Source organism: Sceloporus occidentalis, unplaced genomic scaffold, assembly GCF_023333645.1.
Source record: "Sceloporus occidentalis isolate IW3139 unplaced genomic scaffold, rSceOcc1.0.p SCAF_1, whole genome shotgun sequence".
Taxonomy (NCBI): Eukaryota; Metazoa; Chordata; class Lepidosauria; order Squamata; family Phrynosomatidae; genus Sceloporus; species Sceloporus occidentalis.
Window position 1 is genome coordinate 159,738,474 of NW_028316981.1, and position 24,913 is coordinate 159,763,386.

At 40.6% G+C, this 24,913-nt stretch overlaps 1 protein-coding gene across 2 annotated transcripts in view; it reads left to right on the plus strand.

The window, feature by feature from the left end:
• Nucleotides 1-24,913, plus strand: part of LOC149322520 (activin receptor type-1B-like) — a 58,356-nt gene that overhangs the window by 538 nt on the left and 32,905 nt on the right. For both annotated transcript variants that reach the window (XM_089479051.1, XM_089479057.1), the window contains exons 2-4: nt 18,247-18,486; nt 22,235-22,483; nt 24,097-24,327. In XM_089479051.1, coding sequence (XP_089335177.1) covers nt 18,247-18,486; nt 22,235-22,483; nt 24,097-24,327 — 720 coding nt within the window. The remainder of the gene's footprint in view (nt 1-18,246; nt 18,487-22,234; nt 22,484-24,096; nt 24,328-24,913) is intronic.

Below are 24,913 nucleotides of genomic sequence, written 5' to 3' on the forward strand. Positions count from 1 at the left end.
GGAGGAGGAGGAGGAGGAGGAGGAGGAGGAGGAGGAGGGGTGGCCCACAATAACAGCAGCAGCAGCCGCAGCCGCGACGCCGGCGGCGCCCGGGAGCACCTGGGAAGCTCACCGTCGAGGTCCAAGGCACACGCTCTGAGGGCGCCTGAACTGCCCTGGCTCAGTGCTAGGGGATTCTGGGAAGTGTAGTTCTCCGAGGCATGGAGCCTTCTCTGCCAGAAAGAGCTCTGCTGCCACAATCAACTACAATCCCCAGGATCCTCCTTAGCTAGCCCTGAGCCAGGGCAGTCGAAGCGGCCTCCAAGTGGGTTATTTCTGCAGTGTGCTTTGGACCATTGGATCCTATCCTTGAGGTCCTAAGCTTTTCCAATGGGACCCTCAGTGCCCCGCGAGGCTTCACCCCAGAGAGCCCCAAGGAGGCTTGCTCTGTTTCTCTCTCTACAAATGAAGCACTGTCAACGATGACTCCAGTCAACACGGGCTTCTTGCCAGAAGGAGCCAGTCACAAACCAGTTCCTTCTTTGCAGGCCTATTGGTTAATATGGCAGAAAGAAGGGGCAGGGCCCTGGAGAACATCTTCTGCATTGACAGGGCTGTTTGGTCACATGCAATAGACTCTTAGGCAGCAACCACACTGGAGGAATAACCCAGTTTGGCACCGCTTTAACTCTTTGGCTCTTTGCTATGGAATTCTGGGAGTTGGAGTTTTTGTGGGGCCCACCACAAACTCCAACTCCCAGAATTCCATAGCCTTCAGCCAAGACAAAGAGATGCAGATGCAGATGGAGGAATGGATTGTTAAGGTTGCTGAGGTCGAAAACACACTGCTGAAATAATCCAGTTTGAGACCGCTTTAACTTCCCTGGCTGAATGCTAGGGAATCCTGGGAATTGTAGTTTATTGTGCAACCAGAGCTCTCCCTGACAGAGAAGGTTAAATGTCTCACAGAACTACAGTTCCCAGAATTCCCTAGCACTGAGCCGGGGCAGTTAGAGCAGCCTCAATCTGGATTGTTTAATTTATTGGACTTAAATTAGCCCAAATGGGTGCTAGAGTCAATTGAATTTTTGTTGTTGTTTAAAGATTGGAGCAATAAGAAATCTGACGGTGTAGTAATCTGAGGCTACGGTTACTAGTAATCTTACTAGAATTATTTAGTTGGATCTGGAATAAAAGAATAATCTATCTTTTCTTTTAATTGCAATCCGGATTCAGACTGAGGGAGAGCCTTATTACGTTATTAGTTCTATTTTTCTCTTCTGTTTTCTTATCTTTGGTTGTATATTGTTTTTATTGTAAATTAGACTGTTTGTACTAAAATCTAATAAAATTAATCTAAAAAAGATACAGATTTCCTAAAAACGTTGAAACTGTGTTAAAATGGGTTTTTTGGGGCTTTGTTCCCTGGGTAAAAATGTTGGGCTTATTTTGCAATATGTGCAGTTCTGTTTTGGTGCCTTTTACAGATCTAGTCACTGTTACTTTGAAAACATAAAATGTATTCTATCTAGCTTGGTTCGTTTAAAAACTATTATTATATTAAATTTGAATTATAGTTTATTTAGGAAACAATTGCACATTTACTGAGTTCTGTTTTAAATGTTCTTCGTTTTTAAAAAGGGTGGCAAGATGCTGAATGCTAGATCTTAGTACTAGTTGGTTTTGCCACGTTGAGAAGCAGACAAATGGCTATAGTTGACTATAAACAAAAATCAACATGATAGTAAAGCAGAATGGTATGTACTGTGTCCTCAATGCAATCTTCACAGTGTCAAGCAGACATGGAAAGCACTCAGGTTTCAGGGAAAGTGCTGGCAAAAATTGGGAAAGAAAAGGTTTGCCTGCAGGAAGGCAAGCTTTTCTACCTGTTCATGTGTCAGCCTATTTCTTGATTAAATGTGAGAATTTCCAAACATATTCCACTTCCTTCAGATGTTTTGAGAAAACGAAGGAATATTAAACAGATGGAAAGCAGAAGAGTTGGAGAAATACGTTCAAAGGTCTTGCCATCATTTTGTAGTAGGGATATTTGTGACACAATCCCAGGCTGTGTTATTGGACCCACGTTCTAGATGTTGTAGGGCCTATGAATCCTTAGGGGGGAAATGGGTTGAGAAAAAGCCATGAAGCAATATTTGAACCAATTTGCAAAAATATTCCCAATTCTATCTATAGTATTATGCTGGGGGAGGAACAAGAAGACACAAGTCAGAGACATTTTTTTCTATTATTGCTTCCCCCCCCCCCCCAGGCCCTCATATCTATCTGGATATCTTGAGTCATGGTCTGAGGCCACATGGTATAGCCACCTAGCTGAAAGTAACACATTCTCTGTCTAGCCAGTGTTGGAATGGGAGACAGGCCATGTATGCTGCCTTGTGTGCCATGGCATGTCTGATTAAATTCCCTGTGTTATGGAGAGAGCAGATAGTGAGAAGCTTTGCTCCCTCTCATAATATTAGTACTGTGTCTAGTAACCCATAATGCTGACCAGCCAGTGAAGATGAAGAATAAGAGATTCAGGGCAGATGACATGTTTCACACAGAACATAGTTAAAGAAGTGAAATTTGCCAGTAAAGGATGTAGAGATGACTGCCAACCTGGATGGCTTTAAAAAGAGATTGGAGAAATCCTGGAGGCTGAGGATATCAATGAAGGGCCTAAATACCCTAAGGAACCAGATCCTGTCTGATCTTGGAAGCTAAGCAGGGTCAGCCCGCCAATGAATACCAGGTGATGTAGGCTGTATTTGAGAGGAAGCAACTGGCAAAACCACTTCTTGAGTTTTCCTTTCCTAAGAAAACTAAGAAATACATGGGGTCATCATAAGTCTACAGGTGACTTGAAGGCACATAGTTACAAGGATAGCAATGGCTACCTAGTGTCTGTAGTGTCAATGGCTATATGTCTGAATATCAAATTGCAGAGGACCATGAATGGGGATAGTCCTGCTACGTTCATTCTCTGCTCATGGCTTTGTTGTAGGCGGTTGCAAACTGCTTAGACCCTGCTAGTTCAGTATGAAGCGGTGTATAAATGAAGCTGTATGTTTGTTTTTGATTGGCCACTGAGGAACAGAACACTGATCCAGAGAGGCCACTGGTTTTATCCCTCATGAAGATTCTTAGAAGACTTATTCCCCAGCTTTATTTTCCTGCTAAAAAGCTGTTTTAGGACCAAAATTCTAATGCCAATAAGGGCCATGTGAATCCAGATAATTTCTTATGGCAGTTCATTAATGTGTTAAAAGATGCTATAAAGTACACCTGGACAACTTATGGTCTTCCTGATGATGTACTGTAATTCCCCTTCTCATTAGCTGTGCTGGATAGGGGTGATAGGAATTGCAATCCTATAGCATCTGGAGGGCAAAAAGTTGTTCACTTCTGCCATAGCCTCAGTTTCTTGGAAAAGAAAGAATAAAGCATTACTCCATTCCACTGATTTGAAGCACTGAGTTTTGGAAACATTGTTAGGTAGATTATTTACCCAGGTTTCTGAATTGTTGGGCGGCTTCTTGTACAGATGAAGGTAAAAAAAAAAACTTCAGAGGAGGAGGAGACAAACTGTGTTGGGTGGCAGATTTATTGCCTTTAAAATACAACTTTGCAGATATTGGAAAATCACCTCTCCATGTTTTTGAAAGATGGCGTCCAAAGATTTGTGTTATATGTGTTTTATTATTAAGGGGTTTATTGCCTTGGTTTCTAAAGGTTGTTTGCTTACCATTGCTAAGAGCATGGCTTTGAAGAGATATTGCTATCATGAGTTCACATCAGATTTATCTGAAGCCTCCATGGTTGTTTTTTTTAAAGGAACGCTGCTTTTTAGCATTGAAGTCAGTGACGCTTAGAAATTCCTTCTCTTAAATTACAGTTTTAAAGAGACCCACAACAAAGGTTCACATTGTCATGTAGTACAGAGGAAAGCAGCAGCCCTCCCCTTCATAGAGAGAACTGTACTGATCTTTAAAAGGAAAAACAAGAAATATACACTGGAGTATTAATGTGTTTAGATTTCAGTTTTTCTATTCAGTCCTGAATATGTTGACTTCAAAATAAGCCTCACTGATCTCAGATTGGCATGTGTTTAATAAGTGGATGAGGATGATGACGGCGGTGATGAGGATGATGATGATGATACTACTACTGATAGCCTTCTTTTCTTGCTGAGCAATGCAAGGAAATGGCTAACAGCTTTTAAAATGTTATACTGTACATCAGAATGATCAAAACCAATAAAGTAAAGAGAAAATAACAGCAGAAGAAACAATAGAGTATCTATCAATGAAAAGTGTGCTTAAGATTTCACCCTAAATACTGCAGTCCTTTACACAGTTAACATGTGGCATCTCCACTGAGCTCACTGGGTCTTACTTATGAGTGGACATGCCTAGGTTAGTGTTATACACACAGATAGAATTTTGCTTGTGGGAAAAGCTTATAATTGTGAAGACACAGAGGGGTGAATATTTGAACATTCTGGCTGCAAGTTACTATAACTTGATAATAATAACCTTGCTCCACTTAGGTGGAAAAGAAACAAGAGTTGATGTGACCGTAAATCCTCCATCCCTTCTGTTGTCACCTGTAAGGTGGCTATAGTTGTAATCTAATTAATGTTCCAGTAAGAATTGAACTGAGGCACTCACTGGGTTATTCTACTTTGAGTTGTTAATTTTAAATAGTCTCAAATCGCAGCAGCTGGAAATGAGTTTTTGAAAATCCAGTGGATGTCTTCTGGTCATTAAATGTCTAATTATTAGAGGTGAAATGCCTGTGTGTGTGCAGCCCATGGATGATCGAGCCTGTCTATCAATGTCATACTTTTGAGTGCTCTGAGAAGTTCATATTGATTTCCTTAATGTTTATATCTGTTCAAAAAAATAAGCAGGAATAGGGAAATAACTTCCTTATTCTTTGATGGCTTTGTTTTGGTAGAGACACTATTTCCAGCAAATGTTGTGAGTATATTTTGGCAGTATTCCTAAGTAAGGTGTGCAGCGTGCAGCTTGGTTCAGTATGCATGTGAAAATGTGCAAACAAAGCTTGATCTTTACAGATGAATGTGCACAAGAAACCAGTTTTGCCAAGTTGCAGGAGAAAGGCAAACCCTAATTGTTCTTATTGTTTGCTTAAACAGCCATAACATGTTGCCTATGTGGTGCTAACAAGAGCAGTTTTCAGTAGCTATTTTTGCATAGATTCCAATTACTTACTAATTCTATATGAAAATTCAATTTGTTTTATTTCCACTACTTTTGAACATGAAGCGCCTTCTGGATCCAAAAATCCAATGGTTCAGGGTCTGGCCATTGCTTAAAGAAAATGAACTGTAATATATGGGCAGACTGGCAGATTCTGTTACTGATATTTTTTGGAACAAAGATCTATTCAGGTTAGATTCTGAATACATCAAAATTAATGCCTTTTACTTTCTAAGGAAAATACTAGTTTACTAGAAATTGAATGCACTGTCCAAAAAAAAGAGTTCTTGAGTTTTTTATGAATCGTCTTGGCTAGACAAATGTAATTGTCCCACACACACTTTTGGCAGTGGGGCTGGCTGTCCTGTTGTATACGCTGTGTTGGAAAGTGCACTTGTAAATGGCCTCATGGTGGGAATAAGACAAGTTGAAAGTGCTACTCAGTAAATAATACTATTTTAGTCTTTCACAAATGATTGAGTTTATCAAAGGTGGTTTGCATTACCAGAGAAAAGGCAACAAGGGCATACTTTCTGACTTTGACTAGATGTTTTTTATTGAGATTTTAAAAGTAATAATATTTCATCGTGAGGGTCTAGCAAATGCCCATGGTTGCCACCCTTTGGAACTGATGGCAACCTTCAGGCTTGATTCTTCAAAACATAAAGAATAATAAGGTATTCTTTCCCTAATTAGCGCCTATCTGATGGCTGTCTTGAGTATTAGTTGCCTGCTCCACTAGCCAAAAAATATTTGATCAATTACTAGGTCAAACATATTGCTTAAAAGATAACAATTAGGCACTAAAAGGTCAAATACACGAGTTACAAATAATTGAAACATACTAATTATAGATTTTTGTGGGTTTTTCAGGCTGTGTGGCCATGCTCTAGAAGAGTTTATTCTTGACATTTTGCCAATATCTGTGGCTGGCCTCTTCACAGATGCTGGCAAAATGTCAGGAATAAACTCTTCTAGAACATGGCCACACAGCCTGAAAAACCCACAAAAATCTATGGATGCCAGCCATGAAAGCCTTCAACTTCAAACTAATATTTCATTAAAGAGGAAAACGTTATTCTGATGAAGATTTCCAGAGTTCTAGAAAATGGACAGAAACTGCGCAGCAGGCTTTGGTTTCTTATTTTATTCAGTATAGTTCATGCAGCTGCCTGGCAATTTGAAAGGAAAGGATGGGAGGACGGAGGTTTGTGGCTAGAGTGCTTGACCAGGAAATCTGTTCTTAAATGAGGCTGCTGCCACACTGCAGACTTAGTGCAGTTTGATACTGCTTTACTGTCATAGCTCCATCCTATGGATTCCTGGAATGTGTAGTTTATTGTGACACCAGAGCTTTCTGATAGAGAAGGCTAAATATCTCACAAAACTACAGATCCTAGAATTCCATAGCATTGAGCCATGACATTTAAAGCGGTGTCAAACTGCATTCATTTTGCAAGGTAGATGCACCCTGAGATGTAGATTTCTGTATGTAGTGTGTCTCCTGGAGCTTCAATGTTTGGACTCAGTGGGACTTACTTCTGATGACATACATAGTTTGTTGGTGTTTTTATCCACCCTCGAGTTAATCTCGACCCATGGTGACCCTGTAGATGACACATCCCCAAGACTCCCTATGCTCCACTGCTCTGTTCAGGTCCTTCAAATTCATACCCATGATCTCCTTAATAGAGTCCATCCATCTAGCATGTGGCCTTCCTCTCTTTCTGCTTCCCTCTACCTTTCCTAGCATTATTGTTTTTTCCAATGAGTCCTGCCACCTCATGATGTAGCCAAAGTACAATAGCCTCAGTCTAGTCATCTTGGCTTTCAAAGAGATTTCTGGTTTGATCCGCTCTACGACCCATTTGTTTGACTTCTTGGCTGTCCATGGTAACCTCAGCACTCTTCTCCAGCACCACCTCAGATGAATTAATTATTTTCCTGCCCGCTTTCTGAACTGTCCAGCTCTCACATCCATACATGGTAATAGGGAATACAATGGCTTGTATGATTCTAACTTTCGTGCTCAGTTGTATGTCTTTATATTTTACGATATTTTCTAGTTCTCTCATAGCTGCCCTCCCCATTCTGAAATGTTTTCAGCTTGTAGTATAGTGCCATCTGCGTAGCTTAGATTGCTGATATTCCTTCCTCCTATTTTCACTCTTCCTTCTTCTGCGTCCTACTTTTCTGTTTCTGTTTCTCCATCTTCTGTCATGACAGTGGCCTCCTGTCCTGAGTAAAGATTCCTCACTAGGACTATCAGATGTGTTGGCACTCCCATGTCTTTAAGGGCATTTCATAGTCTTTTGTGATCTGTGCAGTCAAAGACTTAGCTATAGTCTATAAAGCACATGCTGATTTTCTTTTGGAATTCCTTGGTGCACTCCATTAGCCCCGGTATGTTTGTAGTGTAGTCCATAGTGCCTCTTCCTTTCCTGAATCCTGCTTGCACCTCTGGAATTTCTCTCCATGTATGGCTGGAGTCTGTGTTGCAGAATTTTGAGCATGATTTTGCTTGAATGAGATATTAATAATAATAATAATAATAATAATAATAAAATTTATTTATATACAGCTATTCCATAGATCACAGCGGTGTACAGCAGTTGATAAAACAGTTAAAAACATCATAAACCCCCAACACCCCCCACATTACAATACAAAAAACATAATAAAAAATAACAACAACAACACCCCATACAAATGGCTGAGGAGATAGAGTACATCAAACATCGCGAAGGGGAAAAAAGTGACAACAAGGCTCATGGGGGGAAAAGCCTGGCAGAATAAGTGGGTCTTCAAATTCCTCTTAAAAGCATCAAGGGAGGTGGTAGTACGGAGCTCATTGGGGAGAGAGTTCCAGAGCTGTGGGGCTGAAACAGAAAAAGCCCTCCGAGATGCTACATAACGAGCATCTGGAACTCTTAAAAGATGTCTTTCACCCGACCTGAGAGTGCGGGGCGGATTATATGGGGAGAGGCGGTCCTCCAAGTACCCTGGGCCCAAGCCATTTAGGGCTTTATAGGTAATAACCAACACCTTGTATTCAGCCAGGAAGCGAATAGGCAGCCAATGAAGATCTTTTAGGACTGGTGTTATATGGCTGGTCCTGGAACATCCAGTAACCAGCTTAGCAGCCATATTCTGCACTAATTGAAGCTTCCGGGTTTGGTACAAGGGTTGCCCCATGTAAAGCGCATTACAGAAATCTAATTGAGAGGTTACCAGAGAGTGTACAACGGTTTCAAGGTCCCCCCGGCCCAGGAAGGGGCGCAGCTGGCGTATCAGCCGAAGCTGATAACAGGTGCTCCTAACCGTCGCATCCACCTGAGCAGTAAGGTGAAGCGACGAGTCCAGGAGCACCCCCAAACTGCACACAGAGTCCTTCACAGGGAGGGTGACCCCATTCAGGACAGGTGGAAAAATTTCCTTACCTGCGCTAGGAGAGCCTATCACTAGTACTTCGTTTTCTCTGGATTCAGGCTGAGTCTGTTTTCCCTCATCCAGCCCATTACCGACTCCAAGCAGGCATTAAGAGGAGAGATGCCATCCCATTAGAGCTATGGTCCTATAGTTGCTGCAGTATTGTATCTCCTCTTTCGTGGATGGGGATATATATTGGTCATTCCTGATCATTCCCAATCAGTTGGCCATTGCTTTGTTTTCCACGTCTGTTGACATACAGTGCACCCATGTCATACGCAGGTGCGCCTTCAGCATACTCTGAAAGCCACACTGGGAAAAGGGCCGGCACGTCCCATAAGGGGTAATGGTGTGCATGCCCGTGGTACGCATGCACCGCCATGTGCACAAGCCCCATTCATTTAAATGGGGCTCGAACATACGCGGAATTCCCTTTACGCGAGGGGGGGGTCCGGAACGGATCTCCCACATAAAGGAAGGGCAGACTGTATATAGGTTAGCACTGGTGTTGATTCTGTTAATGTGGATTGAATCAATTCGATTGGAATATCATTTGTTCCTGTTGATATATGTAGTGACATATATAGTATTACACTGCAGTTCCTTCTTCTGCTATAATATATCACCAAGATGCAAGAAAAGGTGTGCCGTGTATACATAGAAGGTGTTGTACTGCAAAATGGAATAAGTAAATCTTGGCTTCAGAGAATATTGGTTTAAAGTTAATTAGTGTGACATCACACAGGTAGATATTGGTTCTAATAAAAATTTGCAGAGCTGCAGTCCTAAAGTTGTATAGTCCAGGAAACCAATAAGAATCTGGCAAAAAATGTTTCAGGCTACACTGAGAGCTTCAAAATGTGTTCAGACACCTTTGATTTTTATGGAAGTTTTGGGAAAATAAGACACCATCTAAACATTCATTATGGCTATTAAATATATGGTTTGCTCCCAATCCCCACTCTAATAAAAATATCCCCCCTTCATTTTGTGGAGCTCTGTCAACACAAATATGGCTGTCTAGAATTTTAAGATTTACAGTACAGCACACATGCAGTTCATTGTATTTTGTAGTTCACTGAGGGCAGACATTCTTTTATCTTGGGAACTGGGTACCTCAAAGATTGCTTCTACCAAATGATCTCCAAATTGTCCCTTTATCCCACCCTTCTCTCTGAAACCAGGTGGATGATGACCAGGAACAGGGTTATTTTCAGTCGTGGAAGCCTCATTATCTAGAATGCCCTTTGAAGAGAAGCTCACCTGGCACAAGCTGATGCCTCTGGGATGCTAGGACACATTTTATTCTCAATCTCTCTGTATATTCCAGCATGTTTTATGGTTGGGTTTAGCCATTTATAGTTTCTTTTAAATGTTTTGATTTATTATGGCTGCTTCTTCTGGAGACTTTATACTGAATTGCATTGTTTTATAAAACCAGTAGTATTTGAAATAAAGAGTTTGTCATTATTCATCCTATACATTGCTTTATGGCAGTATTTGAAGGATCTACTGTAGATTCTAGACCATTTGATGGGGGGTGGAGAAAGAGAAGCAAGACTGAATTGGGCTTTCACTCTCTAAGCAAAACTTGTTTCATACATGTCTGTGTTCTGTCTCTGATGAAATCTCTGTCAGTTAACTTCAGCACATCACTAATAGAACAAAGCTTTCATTCTTAGGCTATGAAGCTTAATGTTAGGCTTGTTTAAACAGCTTCATTTGGGGTTGGGTCTGTCTTTGGCATGCCTGTGTCTGGCATTCTGCTCAAACAGTTATAAATACAGTTCGCCACAAGCTTGTGTTGCAGCTTTGTACATTTTCTTAAGAGGCATAGATAAAAATCTTAAACACACACAATCCCCTTATTGTGTCCAATCTAGGATTTTTATTTTATTTAAGGGGATGTTGTGTTTTACCTGAGCAGTGCATTTCCCTGCCTTCCTCCACAATTAATTTAAAAAAAATCTGATTTCAATTTTGCTTTTGTTTCACTCTTTTAAAAATGGGGCTTGTCTAAACATATCCTCTATACACCCAGTGGATCTGTGAAAATAACTTGCACTGTCTCCTTTAAGTACCTGTCGTTGCTGAACATTATCCAGTGGAAAAATAATTGCCATAATAGCAAGTTTGCTTTTGTTTTAATTGATGCAGGAAAAATTTCCCCTGTTGCTAAGAAGAACTTGAAATGCTAGAACTGAACATGTTGTTTTCTGATCTGGATTTTACTGGCTGCACGTTTGAGTCCTTCTCTGGAAACGCTGAGGCGGATATACCTGTTTTATATTACATGTGCCAGCCATGGCAAGCCGTGGTTGAATTTTCACTAGCTCTACCAAATTGCCAGTACAAGGTGTTGCAAGTGAACAGGGATCTCAGCATCACACTGCTAATTTGGAACAGCAGTAGCATTGATGATACTATAAAGCACCTAGAATTTTCAGAGGGTTATACAATCAGCTATTCCTTCATTGGGTGACAGAAGGAGCCAAGCTGCTCTTCCCCTTGTTTTGATATTTTTCCTAGGAGTATAAGGATGCAGCCTCTCACTTTCCTCTGTTTCCTGGGCAGTGGTGGCAAAAGGCTGAAAGTACTTTTCATCTCGATATGTATCTGCATGGATTACTCAAAAAGCAGAGCTTGGAAATGTTACTTTTGGGGACTACAACTCCCAGAACCCCCCAGTCAGCATCATTAGGAGCATTCTAAGGAGGTTGCAGATATTTCAAAAAGTGCTCTTCATCTCCAGAATTAGAGCAGATAGCTAACTAGCTTATACAGAGTCCACATCAAGGTTGCAAGCTTCTTATCAGGCCCTGTTTCTTCTCCTTCTCAGTGTTGTACAAGGAAACTGGGGCAGTTATCTCCAATCACAAAGTGAAGACAACAGCCAAGATTCAAAGTTTCTATGCCCTACTCTTTATATATATCTTTAAATGCATAGAATTGAGCCATACTTTGCATACATGAGCGTTGTTGCCCTGGAGATTGATTGTGAGCAGTCATACAAAGAAGTGAGTTATGCTTTCTGTTTTTGTTGGGAAAGTTGGTGAGATTTATAGTTGGCCCCACCTCTTTCACTTTGGCCTGACGGACACCCTGCCCTTGCTTCCTCCCCCCGTGTACAGTTTTGAGCTCATTCCCAAATTAGAATTCTACCCCTGGTTATAAAAAAATGTTTTCCATTCCTGGTGTAGATGTCTGATGTTGATAGGTTTTTTTACCTGTTTTTAATTATGTTTATGTTTTTCGTTGAGTGTGAGCCAAGATGGATACATTTTAAAAAGGAAAACTGAAATAAAAATGTTAAGAAAAATCTACTGTTTTTACAACTTTACATGTAGATGTTTATAAGAAGGCTACTCCTGCTTTTCATGTAGATTTTTCTATTGCTCTTTCTCTTTTATTTATGAAGAAATGCTTTCAAATGGAAGATTCCCCCCTTCATGTGCGAAGTACACTGATTCACTTTCCATGCAATGTGCACGATATCTGGGCCATACCAGCAAACCATATTGATCACTGTTTTGTTCAGATTTCATACTGGACTTTTAAAGTTAGTATGGATGCCACCTTCAAAATAGGTACAGTAGTCTAGTAGTTCAGTAGTTAGTTTTTTTGAACTTCAAAAAGCACTCCATTGTCCCTCACTGATGGTAGTTAAATTGACTATAGAATCACTTACCATCTGAATACAGAGAATTTTCCCATACTATTTGAGTTCTTCTAAGATGTGCTTGCAATTAACAACTCACTTGCTTTAGGCAGGGGCTATTGAGGATGCCATCAGGATTTCCTTGTAACAAGGAAGCTTGTGTAAACTGGAAGAGAGTTGGTTCTCTTTTTCATTCATACAAAAGATGTACAGTATAGCAGGGATACAAATTATGAGGCCTTTCAGATGTTTACCTCCCAGCATCCCATAGTCACTAGTTTGGTTGTTGTTGTTATTATTTTCCATCCCTAATGGGTAGCAAGTGATTTAACGAAAATGCTTAAGCCAGGAAATGATGTAAACTCCTCCTGTTGGTTAGAAACATGAGGCACATGAGATGTCTTTTCCTAAGAACTCAATTCTTACAGTGTTGATAATTTGGTTGAAATACATATGTAGAAAGATCCTGGCATATTTGGGCTAAAGGATATCCACTATAAATACTATTAATAATAATAATAATAATAGTTGTAGTGAACCACTTGGGTTTACTCAGTTTTACCATAATGTATTATGAATTAGTTGCTTCAAGAAACATATTCAAGAAAGGCACCAACTTCTTTCCTCCATCATCGGATGGTAAAAAATGAATCCTATTCTGAAGGAAGGAGTGGGGAGGGCACAGTCAACCATCACATGTTTGCTCATTGTACAAAAATATCTAAGGTTAGTTCCACCCCTCCATGTAGTTAATGTAGTTTTTGCCCTTCCCAGTGTTCCTGTTCCTTCTTTGTACTCCCTTTTCCTTGTGTCTGACATTGTTTGAGTTGCTCTAGGACAAGAGAGCATGTCCAGGAGTTTGCTTATCATCCTCCCAGATCAAGGAGAAGCAAGAAACCAGTATATAATAGATTTTTGAAAATTAAGCATACTATTTCTTATTTATGAGGCTCCTGTTGCATGCTTATTTCATAATAGTACAAGGGGTGCTGAAAAGTTCTTGACTGACCAAGAAGGGATGATCTAGATAGAGCCTTGAAACTTACATGCTATTCCATATTTTCATCCCAACATTTGGCACACAAGGCACATTGTTTCCTAATTTTTTAAAAACCCTTTCATAATAAAATTCTGACTGAAATACTGCTCTGCTGCTGCTCTTACCTCTGAATCATTAGAAAATTTCCTTCCTTTCAAATTCTTTAAAGGTTTGTAAACAGAAAATAGTCATATGGAGCAAGATCTAGTGAATAGAGTGGATGCTCTGTGCACTAAAAACACCACATTCTTCAAAACAACCATCTTGCCAGCTGTGTGAGGAGGTGCATTGTCATGCAAAAAGAGAACACCTTTCCACAACTTCCCTTCCTGTTTATCCTTTAGTGCCTCCATTAGAGCAAAATTCTCCATTAACTGTTTGAACCCTATGAAGATAATCATCAAAATACCTTCCTTGTCAGCCATTACCTTTCCTGCTGACTTTTGAGTCTTGAATTTCATCAGTAGTCACTGCAAGGATTGTTGCTTGATCTCTGGATCATAATGATGTAACCATGTTTCAACAATAGTGATGATTATCTCTAGTTTCAAAATGCTACAAAATCATCTTGGAGGAATCCACTTGATTTCCTTTCTGGTCAATATTCAAACATTTTGGCACTTGGTTGACAGTACATTCCCGGGATATCTGTTTAGTGTCTCAGCAATTATTTAGCTGAGATTCACTGATCTGCCAAAATCAGGTCATGAACACAACCAACAATTTCAGGAAGTGACATTATTGAAGACCTCCAAGACCTTGCTGCCTCTTTGGTCTCAAAATCCCAAGTTGCAAGTTGGCACACTATTTCTTCACAGTTGAGTTTGACGGGCACTTGTCACTCAGTGTTTTCTTCATCTGGAGTTTTCTTCTGTGGTAACAGCAACTTCATGAAGGTTCAGAGTTCAGTACTTGAAATTCCACGCTTTTCATTGATGTTACTCTATCAGTAACCTGAAAAAGATCAGAAATTAGAGCTACAGTCCTGCAGATTGGCAGTTTACAACACAAAAGAACATTTTGTCAACTACAGTGACAAAAGTACACTCAGATTTTGGGAAGACCTAACTTCACTTGCTAGTTTCTTGCTAGTGCAGCAGCATGTAAAAAGTTTACTTCTAGAAAATTTTAAATTAATACTAATGAGCAGTTAGCAATAAAGCAGTAAAATATTAACAATATTGTCAAGCTTTAAAATATTAACATCTTCCGTGCCTGCTTAGCATAAACAGCTATTTCCAAATGTTCAGGCATATGACATGAACTGGATTCACCATGGATGTTTGTGCACCCACCTTTTCTGACCTCTTGCCTGTCGGTATTACGTGTATGCTCTACATGGCTTAGCACAATTGGTCTAGAAATTCCGCTGGCGAGAACAGGACATGTTTGTATTGCCTATTTAGTATTCCAAGCAGAATAAGGCTCTTTGAAAAGGATTAACCCATTAAGTAGGGACTGATCAGCAGTTGCTGCAAGCCTAGCATTTTATAGGTTATATGGAAGGAGAAATGGGTTGTAAAACAAATTACTTCCTTCATTTAACTTACCATATTTTCCGGCGTATAAGATGACCGGGCGTATAAGACGACCCCCAACTTTTCCAGTTAAAATATAGAGTTTGGGATATACTCACTGTATAAGACTACCCCTTTTCCAACGCACACCAAATAAAAAAAAATTTGAAAATCAGATTTGATTTCAATATGGTAATTTTAATTCAAATGCTTATGACTTAGCAGGGAAACTTGTTGTATACAAAGCCAGCTTGGATTGGTCAGTTCTTCCTGCCTGCCCAGCCCTCCCTGTTTCCAAGACTATCAGAGTGGTAGCGCAAACATGGCTCTTTTTTCCATACTCCAGGCGTCCCGGACGCCTGCAGCTTGCTCCGTCCTTCACTTACACCTTCCCAGTGAGGCGCCCCCTCACCTCATCATCGGGACCACGTTAAGTCACTTCTTTCCACGAATCCTTGTGAGTGAATTTTCTTTATACTTGTACAGCGCCACCCTTGCTGCTTTCATACAGTCACCGCATATGGTGGGGATGCAGCCATGGCCGTTTTTGAGCTCCCCCCACCATATGCGGCAACCACAAATACTCCAGTCCAGCTCGGAAGTTTCAGCGCCTGCCCTATAAGACGACACCCAGCATATAAGATGACCTCCGACTTTTGAGAAGATTTTCCTGGGTTAAAAAGTAGTCTTATACTACTGTGCTTGGACCTGCTAAAAATCTCCAAAGAACAAAAATAGAAAGTGTCACTGTTGCCTCTTCTCATTTCAATTAGTTTTTGTTTTTAACACTCTAAATTAAACTGAACAAAATCTTTTCATAGTAAATTTTCATTTATTAACAAAGTCACTTAATGGCATAATAAAAGGCTCCTGCTCAAAAACGTACTTCTTGTCTTAACCAAAGTTGTGGAGTGAAAGTACCTACTGTGTCTTATCTGATTGTGTCATATTCTCAGTTAGGTTATACCAGGCTTGCTACCAAAACTGATTAGCCTAATTACCTTTACAGTCTATAAGTGGGCTGTCTGATTCCCCCCCCCCCCACCGAGAATAAAATAATATCCATTGCCTTCAATTTTCTTTTTTCCATTACCAAAATAGAAAGGATATCTGCCTGTGCCAGACAGCAAGGCTGAAGTACTAATCTGTGTTTATCTCTGGTAAACTACTCTTGAGGGGAATTTTTTTATTTTTCTCCTAGTTTGTAATTGACTTTTTAAACAGCTTAACTTATGTAACACATTGCCCAGACAAAGTCTACATGAAGTGGGATCTTTACTACCTCATAATTAAGTGTATAGCTTACTAGAACAATTTGAGGAGGAAATGCTATGTACAGTTGAATCTTCAAGGTAACTATAGAAAGCCTTAATGTAATTACTCAGATTGGTATTTATCCAGTTCCCCTCTTAAGAGTCACACAGATTCACCAAAACATTAAATGTCTGAGTTACCTGCCAGTTTAGTGCTATGCTAGAGCTTTCACTAGAGTACTGATATGGAGAGAGTGTCTACTGACACATCTCTTCTTCTTGCAGCATTTTAAATATTTCCTTAGAATTGTCATTTCAAGTGTTGACCCAAATCTGGCCCTCCTTAGCTTGTGAGCTCACTATTGTCTGTGATCAGTTGCTCTTTTTATTTTGTTCATTTAACTTTCAGGAAAAGTGTAATGATTACACTACAGCAGTCTTGTTTGCCTTGTGTACATGCCTTCAAGTCACCTGTGAACTTAGAGAGACCCCATTAGTTTCATAGGGTTTTCTTAGGCAATGGATCCTGAGAAGTGATTTTGCCAGTTCCTTCCCGTGAAATCTGGCCTGCAGCACCTGGTCTTTAGTGGTGGTCTCCCATCCAAGAACTTACTAGGGCTGACCCTACTTAGCTTCCAAGATCAGACCGGATCAGGTGCCTTTAGAATATTTAGGCTTATCTGCCTTAGGGGTATACCGTTTAATCTTTTCTGAGATACAAAGGCAAATTGTGAAGGGCAGCTGTGTGTTGCTAGTGGATAGAACTTACAGAATTATACATAATTGTGACCTGTGTTTACAAGCAGAGAAAAGAACACTGGTGTGGCATTAACAAATAGTGTTGTAGGTGGTATGTGGTGCAGTCATGAGTTGACATTGTGGCAACTTCTTAAGATACAGAAAAGTGGAGTTAATTGCAAACATTTTTCTTTTACATTTTAAGTAACATTTAACTTTTGAATTAAACTCTGTGCAACAGGTATGTACATGCTGTTTATCCCCTCAGGGGAAACAAGATCATATGACTGTTGTAGAAAGTATGGTATGCTTATTAATTTCACCCACCCTTCTCCTTGACATTATTAAATTCATCCTTGCTGCTTGGGGATTTGGCTGCAGTTTTTCCAGGCACCTTGAGAGCAGAACAACCTCTGCTTGGAGGCTTCAGATGTGAGATTTGGCAGCTGTTGTGTGTTTGAAAAAAGAAGAGAATGCAGCCTTTATCCCATGGTATAGTGCATGGCTGTTGCTTTGTAGAAAACAAGTGCATACCTGGGAGATCGAGGATAGAACTTTGTGTGCTCTTGCCATATGTATGTTCTGAAACCTGAGCTTGCTGAGGGGAAATCTCTAAGGGAGTATGGAGGAGCACAAGGTGTTAACTGCTACTGTGGATACCAGTTATTGTTTGTAAAACACCCATCATCAATTACAGTACTGTGGTCAAACTTACATCATGGTTTGAACCCAGTTGAGACAGGGAGAGATTTCTACAAACAGATAGATCTTCTCTATTCCACCTGAAATTCTCTTTCTCATAGTGCACTCAGCCTACAAGATACTCTGTTGGAACAGAAGCATTTTGGTTATAAAGCATGACTTGATGGTCAGTGTGCAGCATGATGGGATATTTAGAAACAGTGCACCATGGCAATACATGAGAGAGACATCCTAGTTGTGAAACAACAACACTTGGATGTCACTTCTCTTACAGCTGAAGTATTAAAAAAGCTAAATGGCCACACCCATCTCCAGTATTCTGCACCTTTATTGTGATAGTGCAGCCATTAGAGAGATAATTGCCTTGAGACTGAATTGGCTGAACAGCTCTTAAGGGCCCCCTTTTTGTAAAAAGTAACTATGAGTGAGAGCATGGGGTTTATTCCTGGTGCCAATCCAATTTATTGTTTGGAATTATAGGGACTAGAAATTAAATGAGTCTTCTTTTGAATGGATTTTGACAAATGGGAACTCTGTAAAATAACAGTAAATGTTGTTTCTGTAGTCTTCACAGGTTATTCAGAATCTTTTGAAAATTTTATTGGCCTTTTTAAAAAGCCAGTTTCATTTCAGAACAACTTTGGAACAATCTGGGACCACAGTTGTGTTACAGAGGCTTCTTTTCTCTTTTCTGCCCCTTCAGCTTTATTGTGTTTGTGTTCGGACTGCAATGAAGCCAACGCCACATGTGAAACAGACGGTGCCTGCATTGTCTCCATAACAAATGTGAATGGGCTGAAGCATCATGTCCGAACATGTATCCCTAAAGGAAAACTGATTCCTGCTGGAAAACCCTTCTTTTGCCTGAGTTCAGAAGATGTGCGCAACACACACTGCTGCTACTCAGATTACTGTAATAAAATTGATCTCTTGGTACCTAGTGGTAAGTATGGTGATGGAACAAATGCACTGTGGGCCTTTCTAGTCTGTCTGGGAAACTTGGTGTCATGCTTATGTCCGTACCTACACTAACCTCAATCCAGCACCAATATTTTTTCTTCTTAGTTCTATACCTCCAGTTCAGAGGTTCAAATTTGGTAAGGTTTTCTGGGTTTGTTACCAATACTAAATTATTATATCTGATTCTTCAGCTACGGTTCTTATGGCCGTGGTAAACTATTCTGTTAATATCCAGAACATGAATCAATCATGCTGTTTGCAATTCTTGTTTAGATGTTTTAACTAAGAAGAATGTGCAAACATCTACATTCTTGAACAGTATAATATGAGTAGATGGGGTAGCCCTTTGTTTTTCTTTTTTTCCACTGAAAAGCATCATTTTCTTAATTTGTATAATAAAAGACAACAAAATATGGGGTAATGGCTATGATGCAAACAATAGCCAATACATGGCCCAGAGGCTTGCAGAACCACATTCCATTTAGTGAAGCCATATGCTTTGTTGGGAAAGCCATATTTTTGTTGTGACAAAATACTAGAATGTAGGGCTGTACAGACCGGCATTTTGTGTCCGGAAGCTGCTTAGAGTAGCTTTTTGCTCCTTAGAGGGAGTGGATTGGTGCTGCTGTGTGCGGCTGCTGTGGCACCAATCCGGGACAAAGAGGGGACAGCATCCCACTGCCCATCTGTACAGCCCCTGAGAGCAGGGGAGAAATGTGATTACCGTCATAAAACACAGCCTTCAGGGAAGCTGTCAGGAGAGGGTAGATTGCCACTCTCCGGAGATTGGTTGATGCAGAAACCAGAGTAGAATCTCCTTTTAAATTGCAATTTCAGTACCAGGGTTCTGATAGATACCCCTGGGACAACTTTGTTAATCTTTATAATGGTGGCTTCAAAGCCACCATTCAAAGCACTTGGTACAAATCAGATGTTATGATTAAATGCTTGACTGCCTAGTTTTGTCAGAAAAAAAACAGGAAATGAAAACTTTTCAGTTCTAGTAGAGTGCTCTGTTTTTAAGTAAGTATGCTAACTTGCTCAGAAGTAGATCATGCCTACAAAAGGTTATGCTACAACTTCTTATCCACAATTAGTTTCTCAGGTGCTACAAGATCCCTTTGCATACTGATATTCCAGACAAACACAGCTATGTTTCTCAATTTTAAACTAGTCGTTTTTCTGAAAGGGTCTGGATGCTTCACTTTTACAACTGCATCCTCTGGAGGTAAGCTGTGTGTGAGTTTGTACACCTTCTAGTTGTCTGTTGGCTTGTGGTGAACCCATGAATTCCATAAGGTTTTCTTAACCAAGAAATACTTAGAGATAGCTTTGCTCGTTCTTCCTCTGAAACATAGCCTACAGCTCCTAGTATTCATTAGTGGTCTCCCCTCCAAGTACTAACCAGGGCTGACCCTGATTAGCTTCCAAGATTAGACAGGATTTTGTGCCTTTAGAGCAGTGGATATCAAACTGGGGGGCAACCCCTGGTGGGGAGAAGAATTGCTTTGGGGTGTGTGTGCAAGACTTGAATGCCCTCTTTTCTATCCCATCCTTCCTCCTCTTCACTCAGACCCTTTCTGTTCTGCAGGAGGGGTAAAAAGGTGATGAGCACCCTAAGTTGGATCATCTGCCTGTGCCTGAGGGAGGAGGAAGAGAGCAGGGAAGTTAGCTGGATCTTGGCCTTGGGCAGGGCCCATCCTGAGGTGCTGCTGCTGCTTTCCCTCCACCTGTCCCATAACTGCCCTGGTTGTTGGGGCATGATGCTGCTGCATACATATATTCATGAATATATACTGAATGTGCAAATGAAAATATGCACACTAAACAAATTATTTTTTTTCATATACTGTGCTGAGTGTGGGGGGGGGGGAGAGGATGACATCCACACGTAGGTGTAAAGGGGGTCACAAGGGTAAGATTTTTGAGAATCACTGCTATAGGATGTTTGTTTATTTATTTAGAGTATTTATACTCTTTAGCCACAAAGGCGGTCAGAACGGCTTACAGATTGCTATTTATTGCTTATTTAGGCTTGGTGAGCTTGATGCGACTTCCTAATTAAGATTTTCTTAGATGTTTTGTTTGAATAGAAAGTACTGGATATATATTTATAGTGCTGGTGCAATATTTATTGTTTAGATTTCATTTTCTTTCACATATCAGGATTTGATTGGAATTTTATTTTGGAACATGTCAAATTACATCCTGCCTGTTTATTCACATGTGGGGGGGTTCTCCCCCTTTGGATTGGAAAATACTAAAGCATGAGAGGAAATTAGTAAGAACAGAATTTAACATTACAAACACTCAGTAATCATATGACATAGCCCAGTAGCCTACAGCTATGCAAGATTTTAAAGTGCTGTTGATGAACTGGGCTGGAGTACTTGCATATTGAATTCCAGGGTGGTACAGTATGTGCTTATGTACAGACATATGAATAGCTTTTGCTCCCCCTTGTGGTATTATGTTTCATTACAGCCTGTTTTTATTTTTTTTCTGCTAGACAGCCAGTGCATGGGCAAATTGTAAAAAAAGATAAACTTGCTCTTCAAACATTTTGGCCATAGTTTACACAGATACAGTGTGTAGTAAGTAAATAATTTGGCTTAAGGCACAGCTAAATTTGTTAGGAAGATTGAAAAAGGACTTCTCAACTGCACAAGCAAGTAGAATGACTGAGTGTCAAGTATGGACTCACTAACTTTATTTTTCATTAAGGAGACAATTGTTGCTTGTTGAAATGGAAATCCTGCCTGCACTTGCTACTTCCCTAAGACATATTAACAACAAAATCCACACCTGAGAAATGTGGTCTTGCCATATAATTAATCAAAGTATGAGAAAGAGTGCTTTTTATCAAAAAGGGGGAAATAGGGTTCAAGATTTTTTTTAAAACAGTTTAAAAAATTAGGCTACAGTGGTACAGCAGTGGCGAACTCTTGAATATAGGAGGTGCTGGGGAAATCTGTATAAAAAGTTTGGTACATAGAAAAGTTGTACTTTTTGACTGTTAGTATTTCATTTGTAGACTTGGTTCAGCAGGAGGTGATAAACTGTGGCAAAGCAAGAATCATTTGGGGGTATTCTTTCAAGATTACAATGTCTTAGTTTTGATGTAATCCTAAACCATACCTTAGTGGTCTGAGCACCGGCCTGCTCTCCCTCCCCTTTCCGGCTTGGGGTTGCAAGGAGAAGAAGCATCCACATCCATTTTCAACTAACCACAGTCTATCCTGATTCAGATGAAATGACAACCTGTGGTTAGTTGAAAACAGAAGTGAATGCCATAAACATTCTTATGATCATATCAGAGAACGAGAAAGCACAGAAGCTCAAGGTTTATTCACATAGTTACTGTAAATTCTTGCCAGGCTTTTCCTTGTTCTCTGATGTGTCTCTTCAGACCCATTAGGCACAGATCTTTCAGCACAATAGTTGTTTTTTAAAAAAAACCTCAGTAGAAATAATGCAGTTTGACATAACTTTAGTTGCCATGGCTCAGTGCTGTGGAATTCTGGGAATTGTAGTTTTGTGAAACATGTAGCCTTTTCTGTGAGAGAGCTCTTGTGCCACAACAAACTCCAAATCCCAGAATTCCATAGCTTTGAGCCAATGTCAGTTAAAGTGATGCCAACCAGGGTTATTTCTCCAGTGCAGATGCATCCTAGGATCCATTTTGATTTTGTATTTGAAGCTGAAGAAGTTGATCTTTCTGCCCTTTCAAGGTCATCGAAAAGACGACGATACTCCTCCTGGATGGGGACCTGTGGAGCTGGTGGCTGTGATTGCAGGACCAGTCTTCCTTGTGTTCGTCATTATACTCATAGTGGTTTCTGTTTTTCACCATCACCAACGAGTATACCACAATCGTCAGCGTTTGGACATGGAGGACCCATCTTGTGAGATGTGCCTATCCAAGGACAAAACTCTGCAAGATCTAGTATATGATCTATCTACCTCTGGCTCTGGTTCAGGTACAAATGTTACTAGACTAACAGGCATGGCTGTAAAACAATATATAAAAAAGTATGTTCCCATTAAACCTGCTCTTTTAAAATGCTGAAATTTTGAACAGTTCTTTCTTGTACAGGCTGCAGTCAAAGAATAGATTTTTAAGCTATCACCAAGATGCTGTATCTGCCTGTCTTAGTTAATGGTTGCGTCTTACCCATTCCATCTTTGATAATAGCGTCTAAACCAAGCAGTTATTTCCATTTCCCTCCTTTTGATCATGGGTGGAGGAAGCAAAGAAGAATGTCTCAGTCTTATACTTCATAAGGGATTCAATAGCTGTCCATATAGCATTTACATTCAAAATGTAGCTTTAAAAAAAAACCAATTTTGCTACATCTACATCCACCACTGATGTATGTTCTTATTGCAGTAATACAGTGGGATGTCGATATCCACGGACATGTCATCTGCGGATTTGAGCATCTGTGGATGGCAAGCCTTCATTGTCCCCAATGGTAGTGCATGCATGCAGCCACACCACCATTAGGGACAATGTGACTAAAGTCCTCCCTCCCTCCCTCCCTCCATCCTTCCTTCCCTCCTTCCTTCTGTTCTCCCTTTCACTCCTTCCTTTTCTCCCTCCCTCCTCTCCATGGCTTCTGCCCCGGGCTTGGCTTCAGAGGCAGAGGCTGGAGCCCTGTAGGCCGGAGGGAGCCGGAGCCAGTGTGAGGGCTTGGGGTGTTAGGCCTGGGGGATGGGCTCTGAGACCTAACCTCCAGCTCCCTCCAGTTGATGAGCTCCAGCCTCTGCCTCTGAAGCCATCAGAAAGGAAGGGAGGGAGGAAGAATGGAAGGAAGGGCAGAGAGAGAGAGAGATAATGGAAGGAAGGGGAAGGGATAGTGGGACTTGAGCATCTAGTGATTTTGGTATCCATGGGGGGGGGGGGGCGATCTGGAATGAATCCCCCATGGATGCTGAGGGTGGATAGTAATTCCAATCTTTTGGTCAGCTCTGATACCCTGGCTGCTGTTACATTGCAAAAATAAAACAGTTAGTTACTACTATAACTTTCATGGCTCAATCCTGTGGAATTCTGGGATTTTATAACTAGCATATAAAATGGTTCCCTGTTGGGCACACCTGGGGCTAAGGTTTAGCAGTGAGCAAGCCATATCATGATTTTATGTACAGGTAACTGAAACAAGATTTAATTTGGACATTTCCCAACCCTCCACTCTTAGCCACTATATGGGCTTAACAGCACTTTAACACAGAGATTGGCTGGAGTACTGGATTCTATGCCATTATGCCTTACTTTTCTACAGGGTTATATTCAACATTTCCCCTCTTAAAGCATGTGTCTGCAGGCTTAGTTTAAATATAGGACTAGGCTTTCGTTTTTAGCCACAGTAGTCAAGGTATTCTTTGCACATCAGACAGCTTGCTTTGAGCTCACATTTTTGATATCATGATTATTCTTGCTGTTGAGAAAGATCCCACATGCTGTGGATCTGTAGGAGAGGATTGCCTCATTTGTTCTAAATAAGATTAACAACTTTTCCAACTCTTCACCATTTTACATTGATTTTTGTCTGCCTTTTCCCGTTTGGTAACCTGTGTCTTTTGCTGTCAGGTTTGCCTCTCTTTGTCCAGCGCACTGTGGCTCGAACTATAGTCTTGCAAGAAATCATTGGCAAAGGTCGTTTTGGGGAAGTGTGGCGTGGTCGGTGGCGTGGTGGTGATGTAGCTGTGAAAATCTTCTCTTCACGAGAAGAACGCTCCTGGTTCAGGGAAGCAGAGATCTACCAGACTGTCATGTTGCGCCATGAGAATATTCTGGGATTTATTGCTGCAGACAACAAAGGTATCTTACATGTTCTGTGTTCTAGTAAAATAGGTTGCAGATATCTTTAAATATTGGTGTGTTATGTTCATAACGAAGGCTGGCATGTCTAAAATTTTAAAATGTTGCTTTCTGTTAAAAGCAAGTATGGGTTCCTGTTAGTGACCATGCAGGTAAATCCAGCTATATTTGAAGTATCATTACAAACCTGCCTGTGTTTTGAGATTTTCTATGAAGGCCTTACTCTCTCCTGCCACCTTCACAAGGTACTTGGTGGGAACACAGGAGATAGCCTTTTTAGTGGCTCCTCCCAGGCTCTGGAACTCCATTCCCAGAGAGGCTAAACTAGCACCCTCCATTGTTGTTGTTTTATTCATTTCTATCCTGCCTTTCTCCCAATGAAGATTCTCACAGTATTGTTGTTGTTCTTGTTATGTGCCTTCAAGTCATTTCTGACTTTTGGTGACCCTAAGGCAAACTCCAAAGCATAGGGGTTTCTTATCTACATTTGTTCAGAAGAGGTTTGCCATTGCCTTTCTCAGAGGCTGAGAGCATGCATGTGACTTGACCAAGGTCACCCAGTAGGTTCATAGCTGAGCTGGGAATC